At 42.1% G+C, this 20,113-nt stretch overlaps 1 protein-coding gene across 4 annotated transcripts; it reads right to left on the bottom strand.

Annotated features, from left to right (window-relative positions):
* Positions 1-2,224: 2,224 nt before the first annotated feature.
* Zbtb37 (zinc finger and BTB domain containing 37) lies at positions 2,225-20,077 on the bottom strand. 4 transcript variants are annotated; one of them, XM_029560213.1, is made up of 5 exons: positions 19,826-20,077; positions 19,151-19,340; positions 17,226-18,182; positions 14,859-14,958; positions 2,225-4,419 (listed from the first exon to the last, which is right to left on the bottom strand). In XM_029560213.1, exons 3-5 carry the CDS (start codon positions 18,152-18,154, stop codon positions 3,931-3,933), a joined length of 1,518 nt encoding a protein of 505 aa, XP_029416073.1. In that variant the 5' UTR covers positions 18,155-18,182; positions 19,151-19,340; positions 19,826-20,077; the 3' UTR covers positions 2,225-3,930. The 4 variants fall into 4 exon arrangements, with proteins under 4 accessions (XP_029416073.1, XP_029416075.1, XP_029416074.1 ...); XM_029560215.1 differs by lacking the exon at positions 19,151-19,340 and having other exon boundaries at positions 17,226-18,185; positions 19,826-19,841; XM_029560214.1 differs by lacking the exon at positions 19,826-20,077 and having other exon boundaries at positions 17,226-18,185; positions 19,151-19,479.
* Between the last annotated feature and the right edge of the window lie 36 nt (positions 20,078-20,113).

The raw sequence follows: 20,113 nt of genomic DNA, 5'->3' as shown, positions 1-20,113 counted from the left end.
GAAGGCTTTCCTAGGGCCAAGTGTGGTGGCACATGCCTTTGATCCCAAGCATACAAGAGGCAGAGGCATCTCTGTGAGATAAGGCCACCCTGGTCTACACAGTGAGTTAGTTCCAGGGCAGCTAGGGCCACAGGGATACTCTGTCTTGAAAAACGAAGGGGGAAAACAAAAGGCTTTCCTTTCCATTTTCTAGCTTTCCTATTTCTTTAAATTAGATCTTCTTGTTAAACAAAATGTAATCTAGACCAGTTAAAAGAAAAGTTCACAATTAGTGCCATGCAACAGCTAAAACTATGTAAACGTTTTTTTCTTGGACAAAGGACTACTCATCTATTAAAAATGAAGTTCCCTTTACTCTTCCACCAATTTCCAATGAAAGCCAGATTTCAACTATGAAGTTAGGGAGGGGACAGTCTATGTCTACTGTGGTACCATCTTTGGAAAACTTGGTTTCACTGATGTTAAGGGAACTAGAAACAGAAAAAAATGCCAAAATATAAGACAACTTGAACTGCTTTTCTCTTTTCTCATCTTTATCCTTCACAAACTCATTTTTATCTAGTCAAGATTAAATTCTTTAATACTATAATATAGAATGGGGGGCCAGGTGTAGTGGCACATGCCTGTAATCTTAGCACTCAGCAGGGTGAGGCAGAAGGATTGTCATGAGTTTGAGGCCTGCCTGGGCAATATAGCTGTCTTAAAAAAAAAAAAAAAAAAAAAAGAAAGGAAGAAAGAAAGGCTATGGGTAGTTTGCAACTTATCTAAAACAAAACTCAACAGTTCAGAGGTAATTATGGTTCTGAGTAAGAGAACAAGTCATTAGAAAGAGCTTTTCTGCCTAAATACAGTATTATTGTCATGCCTATGCCATATTTTACACTGGTATCAGAATTCAGAGAGAATAAAAGGTATATTTCAAATGAAAACAGATTTATATTCAGCTGACTCTCTTTTTCTGAGAATCCTCAATAGTTCCTTTGCTGTTAACTGACAATAAATGAAAACAGTCCCAGTGTTGCTATTTTGCGGCATTAAGGTACTTAATGACTTAGCTCTCATTGCTAATGCAGTTCCCCTCACAAGGTGACAAGTGCAAGTCAAGATTTGGTAGTAAGTTTCAGCATCAGCTAAAGTCCATTTAGTACATCCTTACTAGGTATTCTCCTTGTACACACCAATATTCATTAATGCAGATAGTACATTACTAACCCTTATGACCTACAGTGATGTTAGTTAAGAAGTAGGACAATGTCACAGTGAATCTGGGTAAGAATCCTGGATATTTAGAATAGAATCTCTCCTAACTAAATAGGAAAATTATTTTCAGAAATTTTAATTTGTTTAAAAGGTAGCCTGGCTAGAAGTTTCAAGAATTTCATGGCTTTGGCTAGGCTAATTAGAGGAGAGAACCAGCAAACATGATTGTGCTGATGTGGTCCTTGATGACCGGAAGCACTCTATTCACAGTATCAATATAGTAAAAACCTATTATAAATGAATGAAAAAGGAAGGGAACCCACCAAACATGCATAGCATTTCCATATGAATTTGATGACATCTTATATTTAAGATGTCTGTGTTGACCCTGGATGCAGTACTGACAAAATGCTCCAAAGTTTTTCTTTACAGAAATTACTGCACTTCACCAGTACAATTTGGTAAGAGTTAAAAAGCTCTATTTTCTCACATATAATCTAAGAAACTAACAAAGCAATGAAGAACTTTTCAGCATACAACTTAACTTTTCAAAAGTAGGGTAGACAAAATATTTTTGGTAGGCTTAAAAGCTCCATCTAAAGCAGCACCTTCTGTCCTTCCCAGCTTCCTACCTGTTTAGTAAGGACAAAATTTGTCCACCAAAAGCCTTGACTACAAGCTGAAGCTTCACTAAGGATTTCAGTCTAATTTCAGCACTACTTTTTCATGCCACCAGAGCAGAGCCAATCCTAAGCTCAAGGAGACAGTTTTTGCCCTATTCTTCTGTTGCCCAACTACACAGGAAGAGGCCTGTCTATAGTTCCTAGAGAAGACTCCAATGCTGCTTTTAAGGGTCGACTCTTCAATGCATGCATCAAAATCTCTAAAAGATGAATTTCTGCTTTTCAGAAGAGAAACCCATATTCTAGTGATAGTTGTTTGTATGTACAATTCTCAGATTGCTTAAAGCTACCCTTTGCATTCCACTTTCTTATCACCAAAACTGTCCTTTTTCCCACCCTTCTACGTACCACAAAGTGCTCACAAGAAAGGAGCACACAAACATTTTCATAAATGGCTCACCAGTGCAGATATGGCCAGCTCCTTTCCCAAAGCTCTTTTACAATCATTTATTTCCCTGTAACAAAATAATTACCTAAGCCATTACATATTTAAATATTCCTTTAAACTCATTCAAGGGAAGCTGGAGATTTTTCTGTTTGCTCTGTAGGTTGCAGGCATCTATTGCCTGCAGTGCTGAACATTCTTCCTTCTCTATCTGCATGCAAGACAGGATATATAAAACTCTACATGTTTGGTAAATTCTTTCTCTCACAGCTGGATTAAGAATCTCAGAAAAGCCCAGAATTTACTAAAAAAATGTCCCTTGAAGTTTAAAAAATTTTAGGAATGATTAAGTAACCACACCTGATCAAGACTGACTCCTTGATCATTTATTGCAACATGACTGAGTGGTATTTTCTGGTAAGTGCCCTGTAGTGTATTATTAAAAATCAAAGCTCTTGGAGTCCACTAGCAATTGGTTGATGGTGGGTTATGAATTAGTAGGCTTGCAGACCCAGACATAGATTTAAGAGAGGTTCTTCATTGGACTGAAAATAAAAAGTACTAAACGTAGAAGGAAACAAAACTGTGGTAGTAATAAGAACAGTGCTGAGTTTCTTCAACTACAATATTGCAGAAAAGTGTTTAAAACTTCATATAAAAGTTATCAAACATGGAGACCTGTGGATTAAAAAATACAATCCAGGCTCACATTTCACTGGAAAGTGACATTTCTGATGTACAATATTGCTGTTATATGAAACTAGGAGCTGAAGAGACTGGACGAAACTTTGGTAGTCAGCCTAACAGGTTAACTCATCTGAACTAGAAACATTTCTGTAACTCCCAAGGATGTATGTAAGCACTAGGGCTACAAACACCAATCAGAAAGTTGCAGTGCAGCTCTGTGCTGTTCAGTATTTGTAAAAAAATTAAAAACACTTCCTTCCCTGTTCCTCCTTTTCAATATAACACTCACGGCCCCATATGTAGCAGTACCCACTGTAAACACTTCACTGCTCATTTCACTTCTGCTTGCCTAAAGGGCTTCAGGTGATGCTGCCAACTAGAATACTGCTCCAAGATAGCTGATGGCATGAGTCAGCCAGGCACAACATTAGATGCCTAACCTTTCAGAACAAGAACCAGCAGTATTTTGCCCCCCCCCCCCCCCAAAATGCACATTCTGGCAGGGAAGGAAGAAGAGATTCCTCTTCCTCACCATTGTGACTACCTCTTTCTCTCTTCTGACTGGCTGCTTCAGATGGCCAAAGCTCCTGTTGCATTTTTTTTTTTTAGATTGGGCTTTCACCCACCAAGACGATATGGACCAAAGTACAGTGTTCAAACATGACTGGCAGATAAATGACCATGTATCAGTTTTGTTAAAAAATTTTTTTTCTTATAAAGTTAACAAACCAAGGCTGTTGATCCCTGAATTAGAAGCTGATTTGCTTGACTATTTTCCAAAGTGTGAGGTGGGAAAGAAGAGGGTAAGAGCCTTTAGTGCTTTCTGTATGTTGTTAATCCTCTACTTGGCAACACCGTGGGGACATCTGGCCTAGCGATGTGGCATTTTGTGAATCTAAGTACCAGCCCGTGGCCGTGATGTGGGCTACTTACAGCCCAAAGGGGAAGAGGGTCTGCCCCCTCCCCCTCAATGTTTCAATCTGGCCCAGTAGTAGACACTGAACCCTGAGCGGTTTCCCCAGGAGCAACTGTTTCTTCCTGTGAAGGTGATCCTTCTTCAGTTTGTCCTCGAGATGTGACAGTTGTTTCAGGAGAAATGCTGTGAGGCCCTTCCAGGGGTATGCAGCCAGGGTGGTTTTTACGAAAGTGCTGATTCAAGATGGCCTGAAAGGGAAAACTTTTGCCACAAACATGACAGTGGAAGGGCTTGTTGCCTGTGTGCTTGCGGATATGATATTCCAGCTGATCTTTGCGTGTATACTTTTTCCCACACATGCGGCAGACAAATGGTGTGATTCCCATATGCAGGCGCATATGGCGGTCCAGACTTCCCTTTTGATTGAAAGATTTGGCGCAGTAGATGCAGGTGAGACGGGGATTATACCGGAACCACCGCTCAGACACTTCCTGCTCTCGGAGATACTCCACATAGCCACTTACTCCCATCATTGCTGACTCTTCTACCTGTGCCAGGACAGGAAAAGAAGCGAATATAAATATATAATATTGAGTATACAAGTAAAAGCAGTTAAATGTATTTTTACCTGTTACTAAAGAGGTATACTTGTGTGCTTGTGTTTGTACTGTATATGTGGTATAAGGAATAGAATACAGGGCCTTGTGTAAGATAAGCAAGTGTTCTCTACCCTTTAGATACAGTCTCAGTCCATATATATTTCTTTTTTGGGGGTCTTTTCTGAGATCGGGTTTCCCTGTAGCCCCAGCTGGCCTGGAACTCACTAAGTAGACCAGGCTGGCCTTGAACTCACAGAGATCCACCTGCCTTTGCCTTCCGAGTGCTGGGATTAAAGGCTTACGCAACCACACCTGTCTATTTTTTTTGGAGCCCCAGCTAGCCTGGAACTGGCTATGTAGACTAGGCTGGCTTCCATCTCACAAGAGCTCTGTCTGTCTCTGCTGGAATTAAAGGTAACACCACACCTGGTTTAGAGGCTTACTTTTAATGAAAAGTCAAGAGAAAAATTAATTACCACCAAAAAACAAAGATGTATTAACATAAATTTAGGATATTATTCTATAAAAAGAGTAACACAATGAAGTTCTGGTTGATGAACTGGATGCTTATTTTAGCCTCTACTATACTTGAGATAGAAGAACCAGAATTAGGAGTTCAAGGTCATTTTTTGCCAGTCTGGACTACATGAAGCCTGTCTCAAAAAAAAACCACAACTCCAATAAAAAACTGCTGAAGTGCTACTTTATAGTAAAATGAGAATAAACCCATTATACGATTCCTTGGATTCTAGTCTTACAACTGTTTTCTAGACAATCAAATACTAAATGTATAGAACTTCCTGTGATGGAAATAATCTATAATTTGCAGTATCCAAAGCAGCAACCACATAGCTACTAGAATTTTCATATGCTAAGTGCTACTGAGGAAGTGAGTGTTCAATTTTAATTGCTTTCAATTAATTCAAACATAAATTCAAACAGCCACTATGTTAGAAAAAAATGTGGAACAGGGGTGTGTCGGGGGTATGGAGCTGGAGAGATGGCTCAGCAGTTAAGAGCACTGGCTGTTCTTGCAGAGGACCTGGGTTCAGTTCCCAGCATCACACGGCAGTTAGCAACCGTCCATAAGTCCAGTTCCAGGGGATCTGACACCCTCTTCTGACCTCCACAGGCATTACACTATGTACATGCAGGCAACAGAGTCATACACATAAAATAAATAAATAAAATATTAAAAAAAAAGGAATAGGAAGTACAGTAGAAATCCATTTGTGGTACTATCATTACCATATTTTAACTAGCAGCAGCTAGCTTTATAAGATACAATTTATAGACAATATTTTGGTAACATATTACTAGGACATTATCATTATTCTAAAAGCTCTTCAAAATTTTAACTGACCCTATCTCCATAAAAAAAAGTTTTGGGTAGCCAAATACTTTCAGTTCAAAATTCTGTATTAAAATATCACTACTGATCACTAAAATCATTACAGTGAAAAAATATTTTGTCTTTTAATATGTAGGAAGAAATTACAATTTTTAGTAGCTTTAGGTACCAATGAAAAGATTTTGTTTTCTTTAAAAAATAACATTACACCAGGCGTGGTAGCACACAGCTTTAATCTCAGCACTTGGGAGGCAGAGGCAGGCTGATCTTTGTGAGTTCGAGGCCAGCCTGGTCTACATGGTGAGTTCCAGGACGGACAGCTGGGGCTACAAAGAGACCGTCTCAAAAAGACAAAAAAAGAAAAGAAAACACCATTACATTGAAGTTTAAAAAAAAATTTTTTTTAAAATATTTTATGATTTTTATTTTATGTATTGCCTGCATGTATGTGAGTGCACCGGTGTCATGCAATTGCCACGGAGGTCAGAAGAGGGCGTCGGATTCCCCTGGAACTGGAGTTAATGACGGTTCATAGCTGCCATGTGGGTGCTGGGAATCGAACCGAGGTCTTCTGCATGACCCTGAGCCATCTCTCTAGCCCCTGAAGAACTTTTTTTAATAAAAAATTTTATTTATTATTTTTACTTTATGTGTATAGGTGTACTGCCTGGATGTATGCAAGTGCACCCATATTATGCAATGCCCTCGGAGGTCAGAAGAGGGCATCAGATTCCCCTGGACTGTTGTTAGCTGCCATGTGGATGCTGGAAACCAAACCTGGGTCCTCTGCAAGAGCACACAGTGCTTTTAATCCCTGAACCATCTCTCTAGCCCTTTGGTTGTACAGTTCTGTTAGTAAATAATACTCAAAAATTATAGTAGACATACAGAATTACAAATTTACAATCTAAAATACAATTACATACTTTTAGTTTAAGAATTTTATCAGTTTAGTTATTACAGTATTTTCTTTAACTTTCCAGAATGTAATTTTCTATCTCTAGAAGTTCAATGGAGTGTTTTACATTTTCCGTATGGCATAGGTGAAGGCATACTGAGGCTGTAGAAGAGTAATAGTAAAATAATGGAAAACCTCTTGGTGCTTGAGAAAGAGAAGAGGTTCAACATCAAGGCCTGGATGCCCAGGACCACCTATGGAGTCAAGATCACAGCTGTCCCTCAGGGGAGTTGGGAAGTCTGTTCTATAAAGAAGATAAAATGTTGACAACTGTGGATTAACTAGAGAAAAGACTGACCTAGTTAACAATCTTGTACTCTTTTCGTATTTAAAGTGTTTTGTCTTTTCTTTTTTAAAAAAGTTTTATTATTTTTATTTTATGTGTATGCGTGTATTGCCTGCATGTAGGTCAGCGCGTCACATCCATGTTGTGCAATGCCTGCGGGGGGTCAGAAGAGGCTGTCAGATCCCCTGGGACTGGAGTTACAGATAGTAGTTAGCTGCCATGTGGGTGCTGTGATTCGAACCCAGGTGTTCTGCAAGAACAACCAGTGTTCTTAACTGCTGAGCCATCTCTCCAGCCCCCTTGTCTTTTTTCTTACATGCTAGCTTGACAGTGCTTTTCAGAGGTAGTTTCTTAGCAGATTTGGAAATCAGTATGTGAAATAAAGGGCTGAACCAACACTGAGATGTAAATTTTTTTTCCCCATTTTTTTTTTAAAGATAGGATCTCACTTTTTAGTTCAGACTTGCCTGGAACTCACTACGTAGCCCAGGCTGGCCTCACTTTCAACAATCCTGCCTCAGCTTCTGGAGTTAAGAAGTATAGGCCATGATCTCCCTGGCTTCTGGTTTGTTTCACATCGAACTTTTTTTTTCCTATTTCATTTTCTTGGGTCATCAAAACAGAACTCACATAAAGAAAAAGGAAGTACCTTATTAAGAAGTCGTAAGTGACCATGGATAAACACAGTAATTTCTATGAGGCTCAGTTTTCCCATCCATAAAATGAAAAGGTCATCATGTTTTGCCAGTTTTATAGGGTTTTCATGAGGTTCAAAACTGGTAATAGCTTTTTTTTTTGGTATTTTTGAGACAGGGTCTACCTGTAGCCCCAGCTGTTCTGGAACTCACTATGTAGACCAGGCTGGCCTGGAACTCAGAGATCCACCTGCCTCTACCTCCTGATTAAAGGTGTGTGCCACCACACCTAGTGAGATTTATTTTTTAAAATCTTAAACTAGAAATCATGGCTCATGCTTGTAATCCCAGCACTCAAGAGGCAGAAAGATTGACACAAGTTCCAAGTCAGTCAGGACTACACAGTGAGACCTTGTCTCAAAAACCAAAATCTTATTTTAGCAGCAGGGTCTCATGGTATTGGTCAGGCTGGCCTCAAATATCCCTAGCTCAAAACATCCTCCAGCCTTGGTTTCCTGTGTGTTTGGATTAGAGCTATATATCATTGTACTGGGTACTTTAGAAAATTTTGAATGCATATTGTAACAAAATTAAGGGTAATAGGAACTGGATTCACACTGAGTTCCATTTATTATTCTTAGTTTCTCACTTAAAAAAATATTTATTTTATGTGTATGAGTGTACTGCATGTATGTAAGTGCACCATGTGCATGCAATGCTGGCAGAGGCCAGAAGAGGGTGTTGGATCCTCTGGAACACCCCATACACTTGGCATGGACTTCAAAGCCTCCTATTATTCCTATCTCTAACTGTTTAAGGTGCTCATTAGGTCTTTTTGAGATAGTCTCCTTGGAGCCCTAGCTGGCCTGGATTTTGGCAAGTAGACCTCAATCTCACAGAGATTCACCTGCCTCTGCCTCCTGAGTGCTGAGGTAAAAGGTATGCACCATGAGGTCTGGCTCTTATCTTTAACTGTTAACAGATATTCAAAGAACCAAAGAGGCTTCAATATCAGTAATGTTATTTAAAGATCTCCAAAGCTAGGGATTTTGGCTTTTCTCCTCAAACTAGGGACTAAATTAACTAACAAGCAACTAAATAACCCTCTATTTAGCAGGCATAACCATTTTAGTTTATGCTGTTTATACAATGACAAAAACAACCATTACTGTGTTAAACTCCTGACAAGACATCAAAACATAAGTTTCTGCTCTTAAGGAAATTTCAATTTAATAGAAGACACAAAACAATTGAGGAATCATTTATGAAGTCAGTAGAGAATAGGAAAAGTTAAGGTTGGGAACTTACTTTAGTGTAGTGTGCTTGCCTAACAAATGCAAGGCCCTTACACCATTTGTGTGTGTATTGTTTGTTGGGGGGGGGTAACAGGGGACTGGGGTACATGTGCCATGCTGTATGTGGAGGTCAGAGGACAACTTGAGGGAACTGATTCTCTCCTTTCACCATGTGGGTCCTGGAGATTACATGCTGTTGGGCTTGACAGCATGTGCTTTTACTCACTGAGTCATCTCAACAACCCAAGTTTTTAAAAAAGTGTTGCAGATCAAATCCAGGGCCTCATATATGCTATGCAAAAATTTTCTTTTCTTTCTTTTTTTCAAGTACTGAGGATTGCGCCTAGGATCTCATGTGTGAAAGCTGCTTTACCACTGAGCTACAGCTCCAGTCCTAGTATTTTAAATGCATCTGGTTTCTGTTTCTTCACACTCCTGAGCCTCTTCCCCTTTTAAAAGCTCTATAAAAATGTAAATCAGGGGGCTAGAGAGATGGCTCAGCAGTTAAGAACACTGACTGTTCTTGCAGAAGTCCCAGGTTCGTATCCCAGCACACACAACAGCTAACAACTGTCTGTAACTCCAGTTCCAGGGGATCTGACAGCCTCCTCTGTCCTCTATTGGCATTGCACGACATGGGTGCACTTACCTACATGCAGGCAATACACTCATACACATAAAAATAATAAATAAAATATTTATAAAAAAATGTAAATCAGCTGGCAGAGATGCCTCAGCAGGTGAAGGCCCCTCCCTCCAGGCCTGACAACCCAAGAGTTTGATACCTGGGACTCACAGGATGGAAGGACAGAACTGAATCCTGAAAGTTGCCCTCTGGGGCTGGAGAGATTATTCAGTAGTTTATAGCACTGGGTGCTCTTGCAGAGGATGGGATTCAGTTCCCAGCACCCCCATGGTAGCTAACAACCACTTAAAACTCCAGTTCCAGGGGATCTAATGTTCTCTTCTGGTTACTATGGGCATTGCACAACATGGGTACACTTACAGACATATGGGCAAAACACTCATACATATACAAAAATAAAAAAGTAAGCTAGGAGTGGCAGTGTATAACTAATCCTAGTACATATGAGAGGCAGGTGGATCTCTGTGGGATTGAGGCCAGCCTGGTCTATATAGCAACTTCCAGGCTAGATGGGGCTACAGGGAGACCCTGTATCAAAATAAAATAAAATAAAATAAAACAAAACAATAAAATATAAAATTAAGAAAAAAAAGAAGTTTTCCTCTTATAACCCCCCAAGTAAATAAACTGTAATAGAAAAATGCAGTAACAGCTGGGCATTAGTCCCAGCACTCGGGAGGCAGAGGCAGTCAGATCTCTGTGAGTTCAAGGCCAGCTGGGGCTCACTACATAGTGAGTTCCAGGCCAGCTGGGGATACAGGGAGACCCTGTCTCAAAAAGACTTAAAAAAAAAAAAAAAAAAAAAAATCCCTGCCTTGGTTTGGTTTTCTGTGATAGCAATAAATAAGTAGTAAATAGTCTTATCACAATAAACATTTTTACACATTATAAGACCCTTAGTAACATCTCTAGACAGTCATTTTAAAAATTAATTTGTGGGTATGGACACATGTGGATGGAGGTCAGAGGTCAATGTGCAGGAGTTCATTCTCTCCTATCATGTGGGTCTCAGGTAGAACTCAGGCTGCCAGGTTTAGTATGTATCTTTACCTACTGAGCCACTGACCTTAGACAGTATTATTTATATCCTATTTGTTTATAATTGTTATCTACTGCTTTAGCCAGATAAGTACTCTTGCATATTCCAATATTTATCCCTAGCCCATCTACAAACAATTACCCTCTTCCTAACTTCTTTAAAAACTGGATCTAAAAGCCGGGGGCGTGGTGGTGCACGCCTGTAGTCCCAGCACTTGGGAGGCAGAGGCAGGCGGATCTCTGTGAGTTCAAGGCCAGCCTGGTCTACATAGTGAGTTCCAGGACAGCTCTGGCTACAGGGAGACCCTGTCTCAAAAAGACCAAAAAAAAAAAAAAACACCCCAAAAAACAAAACAAAACAAAAACCAACTGCATTTAAGCTGAGCATGGTGGTGCACGCCTTTAATCCCAGCACTTGGGAGGCAGAGGCAGGCGGATCTCTGTGAGTTCAAGGCCAGCCTGGTCTACATAGTGAGTTCCAGGACAGCTGGGGCTACTGGGAGACCCTGTCTCAACAAAAGACCAAAAAAAAAAAAAACCCAAAACAAAAAAAAAACAAAGCTGCATTTACGCCAGGCAGGCAATCCAATAATTTGGGAGGCTGAAGCAGGAGGACCTGGAGTTTGAGGCCAGACCAGATTGGGCTACACAGGGAGCCTTGTCTGAAAACAAAACAAAAACACTATTTAAATCCTCAGAGAGTCGTGTGTGCCAGTAGCCCCAGCTACTTGGGAGGCTCAGGCAGGTAGATCTTTAGGTGCCAGGAGTTCAAGGCCAGCCTAGGCAACAATGTGAAACTCCCATCTCAATAAAGAAGGAAAGGGCTGGAGAGATGGCGCAATGGTTTAAGAGCACTTGCTGCTCTTGCACAAGACCAGAGTTTGGTTTCTAGCACCCACACTGATACTTACAACCAGCTCTGTCTCCAGCTCCAGAGGATCCAATGCTCTCTTCTGGTTTCTATGGGCATTTACACTCACATGCACAAACCCACACACATATATATAATTAAAAATAAAATGAATATTTTGGGGCTGGAGAGATGGCTCAGAGGTTAATAACGAACACTGACTGTTCTTGCAGAAGACCCAGGTTCGAATCCTAGCACCCACATGGCAGCTAACAGTTGTCTGTAACTCCTGTCCCAGGGTATCTGACAGCCTCTTCTGTCCTCTGTGGGCATTGCACGACACAGGTGCACTTACCTACATGCAGGCAATACATGCATACACATAAAATAAAAATAATAAATTAAATATTTTTAAAAATATTTTAAGGGAAAGGGGAGGGGAAGGTAAGGAAGGAGGAAGCTGCATTTAAAATGTTTTGAAAAAAGGTTTTTGTGTATGTGTTTTTGTATGTGCACATGAGTGGAGGTGCCTATTGAGGCCAGAGGTGTCGGATCCCCCTGGAGCTGGAGTTATAGGCAGTTACACACTGGGAACAGAATTCAGATCCTCTAGAATAATAGCCCTCACTTTTAATGGCTAAGCCATCTCTTTGGTCCCTAAATTCTGCTTTTTAAAAACTATTTTATTAATTATTATTTTATGTGTATGCGTGTATTGCCTGCATGTAGGTAAGTGCACCCATGTCATGCAATGCCCGCGGAGGACAGAAGAGGCTGTCAGATCCCCTGGAATTGGAGTTAGGGGCAGTTATTAGCTGCCATGTGGGTGCTGGGATTCAAACCTGGGTCTTCTGCAAGAACAATCAGTGTTCGTAACCGCTGAGCCATCTCTGCAGCCCCCATATCTGCTTATTTTTCAAAAACCCCAGGCTAGGGAGATGGCTCAGTCAGTAAAGTGCCTGCTGTGCAAGCATGAGAACCTGAGCTCAATCCCCAGAACCCTGTAAAAAGGCTGGGTATGGTAACCTTTGAGGTCTGTAATCTTTTTCTTAGGTTTCTAATTCCAACACTGGGAAGGCAAAGACAGGGGGGACCCCTGGTCAGCCAGCCTAGCCTGATCTTTGAGTCCTAGGCCACTTAGAGACCCTTTCTCAAGAAAAATCAAGGCAGAGGATGTAGAAATGGCTGAGGTTAAGAGCACTGGCTATTCTTGCAGAGAACCTGGGTTCGATTCCCAGCACCCACATGATGGTAGCAACCATTTGTAACTCCAGTTCCAGGGGAATCTGACACTCTTCTGACCTCCGCAGGCACTGCATGACATGGGTGCACTTACGCACATGCAGGCAATACACTCATATACATAAAATTTAAAAAAAAAAAGAAAAATCAAGGTGAAATGGTGTAACATCTGAGGTTGACTTCTACCCTCCATATGCAAACATGCCCCACCACTACATGCACCTGCACACAAACATGCACACATTATCTGTAGCATACACAAACACATACACATAGGCACCTGCATACACAAACACGCAAATCTGTTTAATTGCACTTTCCTTATGTGGCTACTGAGTCTAATAAATGCCTATAAGCACTTCTATTCTCATAAAGCTCTAACTGAAGTTTATTTTTGTTTGTATTATTAAATTAAACTGTTAAGATCTGTCTAGGGGGCTGGAGAGATGGCTCAGAGGTTAAAAGTACTTGCTATTCTTGCAGAGGACCACGGTTTGATTCCCAGCACCATCAAGAGTCCAGTTCTAAGGAATATGGCACCCTCTTTTGGCCACTGCATGCATATGGTGTACTTATTACATGCAGATAAAACACAAAATTTTAAAAAAAGATCTGCGCTATTTACTGCATTTATTTGTATAACATACCTATCATTCTGGATCTGAGATGGGGAGAAAGAGGGTGCTAGTTAGTTTTCCTCTTAGGTCTTAATATTTTCTCTAACACTTAATTCAAAACTAAAAGATAGCTGGGTGTGTTCGCACATATCTGTAATTTTAGCCCTAGGGAGACAAAGGCAGGAGGATGGTAAGTTTGATGTCAGCCTCGGTTAAAAAGACTGTCTCAAAAAAAAAAAAAAAATTGAATAAAACCATGAAAATCAGTTTGTGACAATGTCTTACTGCTATAACTATACCAATATACCCAAGAAATGTTTAGACAAGAGATTATAATACAAAGGTTAAAAACACTAGCTTAGTCTACCAGTATTTCCCTGTTAAAGGCTATACTATCTAATTTATTGTGTTCTGTGTGTTTTACTGCTTGAAAAAATAAAACCAATCCTCAACGACATAGGTCAAGGCAAATTAAAATATCCAATTACTTATATAAGCTAAGGACAGTTGAACAGAATACAGAAGATATTCCTATCCTTTAAGAAATTTGTGGGGTTTTTTCTTCTTCTTCTTTTTTTTTTTTTTCTTTTTGAGACAGGGTCTCCCTGTAGCCCTAGCTGGCCTGGAACTCACTATGTAGACCAGGCTGGCCAGGAACTCACAAAGATCTGCCTGCATCTGCCTCCTGAGTGCTGGGATTAAAGGCGAGCGCCACCATGCACAGCTTGCTTGTTTTTCTTTTTTTTAAAGATGGGTTTTACTCAATACGTCTGGTTGTCCTAGAATTTGCTAAGTACCCAGGCTAGCCTCCTGCCTCTGCTTCCGAAGTGCTGGGATTATAGGTGTGCACTACCACACCCAGTCTTTTAGAACTTTACAGTATGATTCAGAAAGCAAATAAATAAAAAGACACATTTGTACACAATAGCACATACATCAAAATGCATAAGCAATCTGTTTACAAATATAATAGCAGCTAAATAAGGTGTTTCAAGCCTATAATCCCAACATTCAGGAGACTAGAGCAGATGGACTGCCTTAAAATCAATGCCAATATGGACTACTTCAGGTCACTGTGGGGTACAGTGTGAGATTCTGTTCCCCTCTTCCAAACTGAATAAATAAAATATTGTATAAACTTACAAACTCATATACTTATACAGTGTTATCCTCCACCTACCCCATATCAGACTATTTCTAATCCAGGTTCTAAATTATCTGAAGGTAATTTTATTCTCAGGTGTATGACTGCTTTCTATAATCAGGAAATCAGGAAAAAGTTTCACAATTTTTTTTTTTCCCTTCCTCTTCTCTAATTTTAATTCTAGCATGCTCACAAGCAAGATTTAGAAAAAATGTATATCAAATACAGTATTTAATAAGACCACTCATTTTTCCTACATCTTTCCTTCTTATTACATTTGTTTATCCAGTGAAAAGTCCTTCAACCAATACAGTAACTCTACATACCTGGGAGCTAGGTTGCTTAGGTTCATCCATTCTCCCAGGAGACTCACTTCTGGCTCTGTGTCTTTCTGTCATGGGAACAATACTGCCAGAGGGACTAAATCTGTTGGAAGAGGAGCATAAAGGGGACCAAAAGACAAGTAGTGTCAGAGAACTTAATGTTTCTCTCTATCCTATAGCTGAGGAAGGGTGACTGAATAAAACAGAAATACTTTCAAAATGACATAGCAAATAGACCACATGAGAAAGTAAAGCTAAGGCTAAATAAGAACTTTCTACTCTTAACAAGTACTGGAAAGGGGTAAAAGAGTAAATGAAACCTGGTCTGTAGTTTTGTTTTTTTTGAGACAGGGTCTTGCTATGAAGCCCTGCTAGGCCTGGTACTCACTACACAGGCAAGGCTCCAAGGCTGTCCCTGAACTCATAGCAGTCTTTCTGCTTCAGTCTCCCAAGTGTTGGGATTATAGGCATGCACCAACATGCCCAGTGGTTTTGGTTCTTTCCTACAACTACTGGGGTTTTGGTGGTTCCTACTCCTATAGTAATCTATTACATATTCGATATAGGTCCTGGAGATGAAAGGTTTTCCCATTTAAGCAGGTACTTCTTATGGTATAGTTCTAACACAAGAAGACAACATGCCAACATTGGGGGTGAATACATTCTGGGCTCAAGAATATTTTGACTGTTAAGGTCACATGAGTATTGGGAACCATTCAAATCAAGATCACCTAAGTGGCTGATATATACTAGTGAATTTCTGGAATATCAGCCATTAAGGAAAGAAATGACTTCTTTACTTTTAGTTGCTCCAAAGATCAGTATCAATCTTTTTTTTAGGCGAGGGGGTGAGAGGATGGGGGCGGTGGGAATACTCATGTGCCCCGGCACACTTGTAGAGGACAATTTACTGCAGTCTCTTCTCTCCTACCATGCAGGTCCTGAGGCTTGAACCCAGGTGGTTAGGCTTGGCACAGGTGCCTTTACATATTGAGTCATTTCTCTGGCCCCAATTTAAATCTATTTTTAATATATTTTATCTTTTACTGTTTGATGTGTATGAGTGTGTTGTCTGCATGTATTTAAGTGCACCAGTGTCATGCAAAGCCTAGGAAGGTCAGAAGAGGTCATCAGATCCCCTGGAATTATACACCACCATGTGGGTTCTGGGAACCAAACCCAGCTCCTCTGGAAGAGCAGTCAGTATTCTTAACCACTGAGCCATCTCTCCAGCCCCTCAATCTTTTTTTTTTTTTTTTTTTTGAGAAAGGGCCTCCCTGTAGCCCAGCTGGCCTGGAACTCGCTATTGGCCTTGAACTCACAGAGATCCGTCTGCCTGTGCCTCCCAAGTGCTGGGACTAAAGGCTTGTGCCACGACTCCTGGCTCCCTCCATCTAGTTTTTAGGGAAATGAACAAGTCAGGTGTAGTGGCTTACATCTGTAATTCTAGTACTTGGGAGCTGGAGGTAGGAAGATCGCCATGAGTATGAAGCTAGTTTGGGCTATATAGTAAAGCTGTAGGTTACCTTGGACTACACAGTGAAACCCTGTCTCAAGAAAACCCAAACATGGTGGCTCATGCCTTTAATGCCAGCACCGGGGAGGCTGAGGCAGGAGAACTGCCATGAGTTCCAGAGTAGCCTGGGCTACAGAGACCTTGTTTCCAGAGAAAAGGGGGAGAGAGAGGGAGAAAACATTATCAATCTAAATTAATATTTATTTCATTCAGTTGACTTAAAGCCACTGCTACTTCAACCAAAAAGAAATGTTCTAACAATTTCAGTATATTACAAAGAAAAGAGTGAACACTGACTATAGGGCAGAATGGCACTGGTGAAAATGACTCTCAGGCTTGGGGTAGTAGCATCATGAAAGAAAATATCAAGTGACATTTGAAAAAATGAAAGAAAAACATCCAAAAAAAATCACCATACCACACCTGCTCTAATTTGGCAGGCAGCAAAGGGAAATACATGGTACTATAAGGGAAGTAAAACTCCCTGAGGGCACCTACCTGTGATGACACACCAAGCATGGGCAGTGCTGCCAGGCTTCTGCTGATGATCAACTCCCTGCCTGGATCAAAGCAAGCTCTGGCAATTACTGGTCCTCAGTGGCTGCACATGCTATTCTGATTCATGGAAGTGCCTAATTTTAGCACAGTCCTCACAGCATTGTGAATACTGCAGGACTAGGAGCTTTCTGCTTTGAAAATATAAGAATGCACGTCTTTTGGCATACTTCCCATTTCCCAAACGTCAACTTACTTTGGCCAAAAACATCAGGAAAGGAAGACATACTCTGTAATACACACAAGGCCCATGTAATGGTGCCCATACAACAGCTGTTAGATGGGAAAACAAAACTTACCTGTCAACTTCACTGCTGGTTGGCCGAGCGACCTTGGCTCCTGAAGACCCTAAAGTGTAACTTTCCTGTCCTATAGAACCATGGCCTGTGGTGTCAATCACCATGGCTGTGACTTCCTCTGCACTACTCCCATCCTCTCCAGAAGGCTGATTCTCAGGCCCAAGCCACTCTTCCAGATTTTCAGTTTTGATGTGCACTGCTCCAAGAACCCTAACTTCATCATCACTCCGGCCCCCCCGATCTGCTACTCCTGTTTCAACATACCACTGTCCTGCTCTGTTGATCCGAAGAATGGGCTCCCGGCTCTCTACATCAGAACTCTGTTCGATTATCTGAGGGCTGGTGGACTCCTCAGGGGGACTTAGCTCTCTGATATCCAGCACAGCACTAACCTGCCCTCGCCGGTTTCCCTTTGGGGTATTATGTCGTGGGCTAAGTGAACGGTTTAGAGTTGGTGTAACCCTGTGAGACTCTGGAGGTCTCTCCTGATGCTTTGTTCTTGTTTGACTTAATTCTGCTTCAACTTCAGTCACATTAATTTTGAAATGAATGCCCTCTAAGATCTGTGTACATTTGTCTATAATATGCTGCATCTGCAGAAAACTAGCAGCTGTAAGGTAGCTGATGATATCTGCCAGTTGCAGGCATATCCGCCCTGTGTAACAGAAAGAAAGGAGCTGTTCAAAAACACTAGGGTTCTTGATGACAGAAATGGAGACAGTACTCATTTCATTCAAGGACATGTGATCCCGGAAATAAGGGGAGCTGGCAGCCAGTACTACTTTGTGAGCTCGAAAAGCTTGTCCTTGCACGTTGACCACAATATCACAGAGACGGCCCTGCATGCGCAGCTGGTTTAAGTGGCTCAGAACAGAGTTGCTGAAGTCAGGGATCTCCAATTGTATGTTCCCACCTTTCTCCATGGTCATGCCTGAAGATCCAGGCAGGCATTCAACCCTGCTGGAAGAGTAAACCATATTCTCAATAATAGTTTTACTCCTTTTGTACTTTCTAGTTCAAATCTCCCTAAAAATATTATTCAATAAAAAAAAATTTATTATTATTTTTTTTTGGTCTTTTTGAAACAGGGTCTCCCTGTAGCCTCAGCTGGCCTGGTAGGCCAGGCTGGCCTTGAACTCACAGAGATCCGCCTGCTTATGCTTCCCAAATGGTGGGACTACAGGCATGTGCCATCACACCCGCCTTATTTTCTTTATTAATAAGGTATACAATAAGGTATATAACATTAAGACAGAAGTTAAGGAACATTAATCGCAAAGTATTTTCAGACTGAATATAAAATTTCATGACTTTTCTCTGGAAGAAATAAACTTTTGGAATACCAGCTGATTAGATGTTTGTCAATATTTTACTACATGCTGGACGAGTTTTTTATGACTTTATAAAGTGCCTAATATCCCACATGAACTTAAAACCAGTATTTTTGAGCTTACCAGTTGGAGCTCCCCCTAACAGCTTTTGCATATGGGTCTCTGAGGTAAACTCTAGGTTAGGAAAAATTCCTCAACTGCATCAGCATTCATTCAACATACAGAGAGAACTTGGAGCCTAGTTCCCAAAGTTAGCTCAAACTAAGTAATCCTGTCTCTACCCAACAAATTCCAAGTGGGGAATTCCATAATGATGCTACTTTGATTCTGAAGTTAGTTCCAGAGTTGATAAAAATAAAGCCCAAATTTTAACATCAAAAGATTGCAACTGCATCCAACAATCTCAAATAATTGAGAGTAGTTTGTAGAAATCCCAGTGTCTTAACGATTTAGACCCAACGTGCATCCATTTATACACAGTGGCACCAGGAAGTTGTCCCAACTACTCTTTATCACCCCGAATTCAACACCAGTAAATGAGTAAAGAGGGAAGTGCATACACTGCTTTCAAGAACCAACTTTAACCAATCTGACCTTTTTCCAAAGCGTTATTGTTTGTTTTGAAACTTTTAATCCATTAAGAGCCTCTGTCGATGCCATCATGAATTCAGATGTTTATTTTGGAGCCTACACCAGCGCCTTTTGTTGGCTCTTTCCGGCAATCCCCAGTGAGGAGGGAGCCCTTGGAGTAATGTCTCCACCGCCGGCGCTGGAGGGGTGAGAGCTGTAGGAGGGAGAATCGGGAAGGGCATGGGGTGGGCCACTCCGGGACGGAGCTTCCGTGACCTAGGAGCGGACCTGGCGAAGGGGCGAGCTATCACAGAACTCCGGCGGAGAGCCGAGCGGAGCGTGGGCCGAAGGGCGAGCGCGCAGGTGAGGGAACCGAACAGCGAAGGGGGCGGCGCCCCGGGACCCGGGCCAGGGCGGCAGGAACGGCCCGGGCCGCGGAGGGGTGTGTCTGGGTGTGTCCCGCCGCGGGGGAGGGGCGCCCAGCCCGGGGTCCTGAGGGAGGGGCCGCGAGGGGGGCGGGCCCATGAGCTCGGCTCCCGCCGCAAGGTGGAAGGTTGCCCCGTGCTCGGGAGGGAGGTAGCGGGGAGCGCTGGGCGCGAGTGGGGCGGGCTGCCGCCCGGACGCAACCACGGGGTCGCCGCGGGCCGGATGACGGGAATGGGGTGCGGGGCCCGAGCGCAGCCCAGGAGCAGCACCTACCTCCGGGGGTGGAAATGGGCCGGAATGGGCCGGAACACCGTCCCGGAAGTGAAACCCCCCGCCCCCACCCCTGGCGCGGGCGACGTGCCGGAAGGAAATCAGTCACCCTCACACTGCCCCCTCCCCTAGCGCTTTCCGTCCGCGAGCCCCCTCCCCTCAGCCCTTCCTCCTCAGTAGGAGAGGAAGGCGGGAGACCATCATTAGGCCGCCCGTGGCGGCCCCGCCCTCAGAGCGAAATCGGGCGTGGCCAGAGCGCGAACCTGAGGGCGAGGAAAGAGGTGGGGCTAG

This window comes from Nannospalax galili, unplaced genomic scaffold (assembly GCF_000622305.1).
Source record: "Nannospalax galili isolate Female #2095 unplaced genomic scaffold, S.galili_v1.0 scaffold429, whole genome shotgun sequence".
Classification (NCBI taxonomy): domain Eukaryota; kingdom Metazoa; phylum Chordata; class Mammalia; order Rodentia; family Spalacidae; genus Nannospalax; species Nannospalax galili.
Note: the sequence above shows the minus strand (reverse complement) of the source record. Positions and strands in the feature narration are given on the sequence as shown.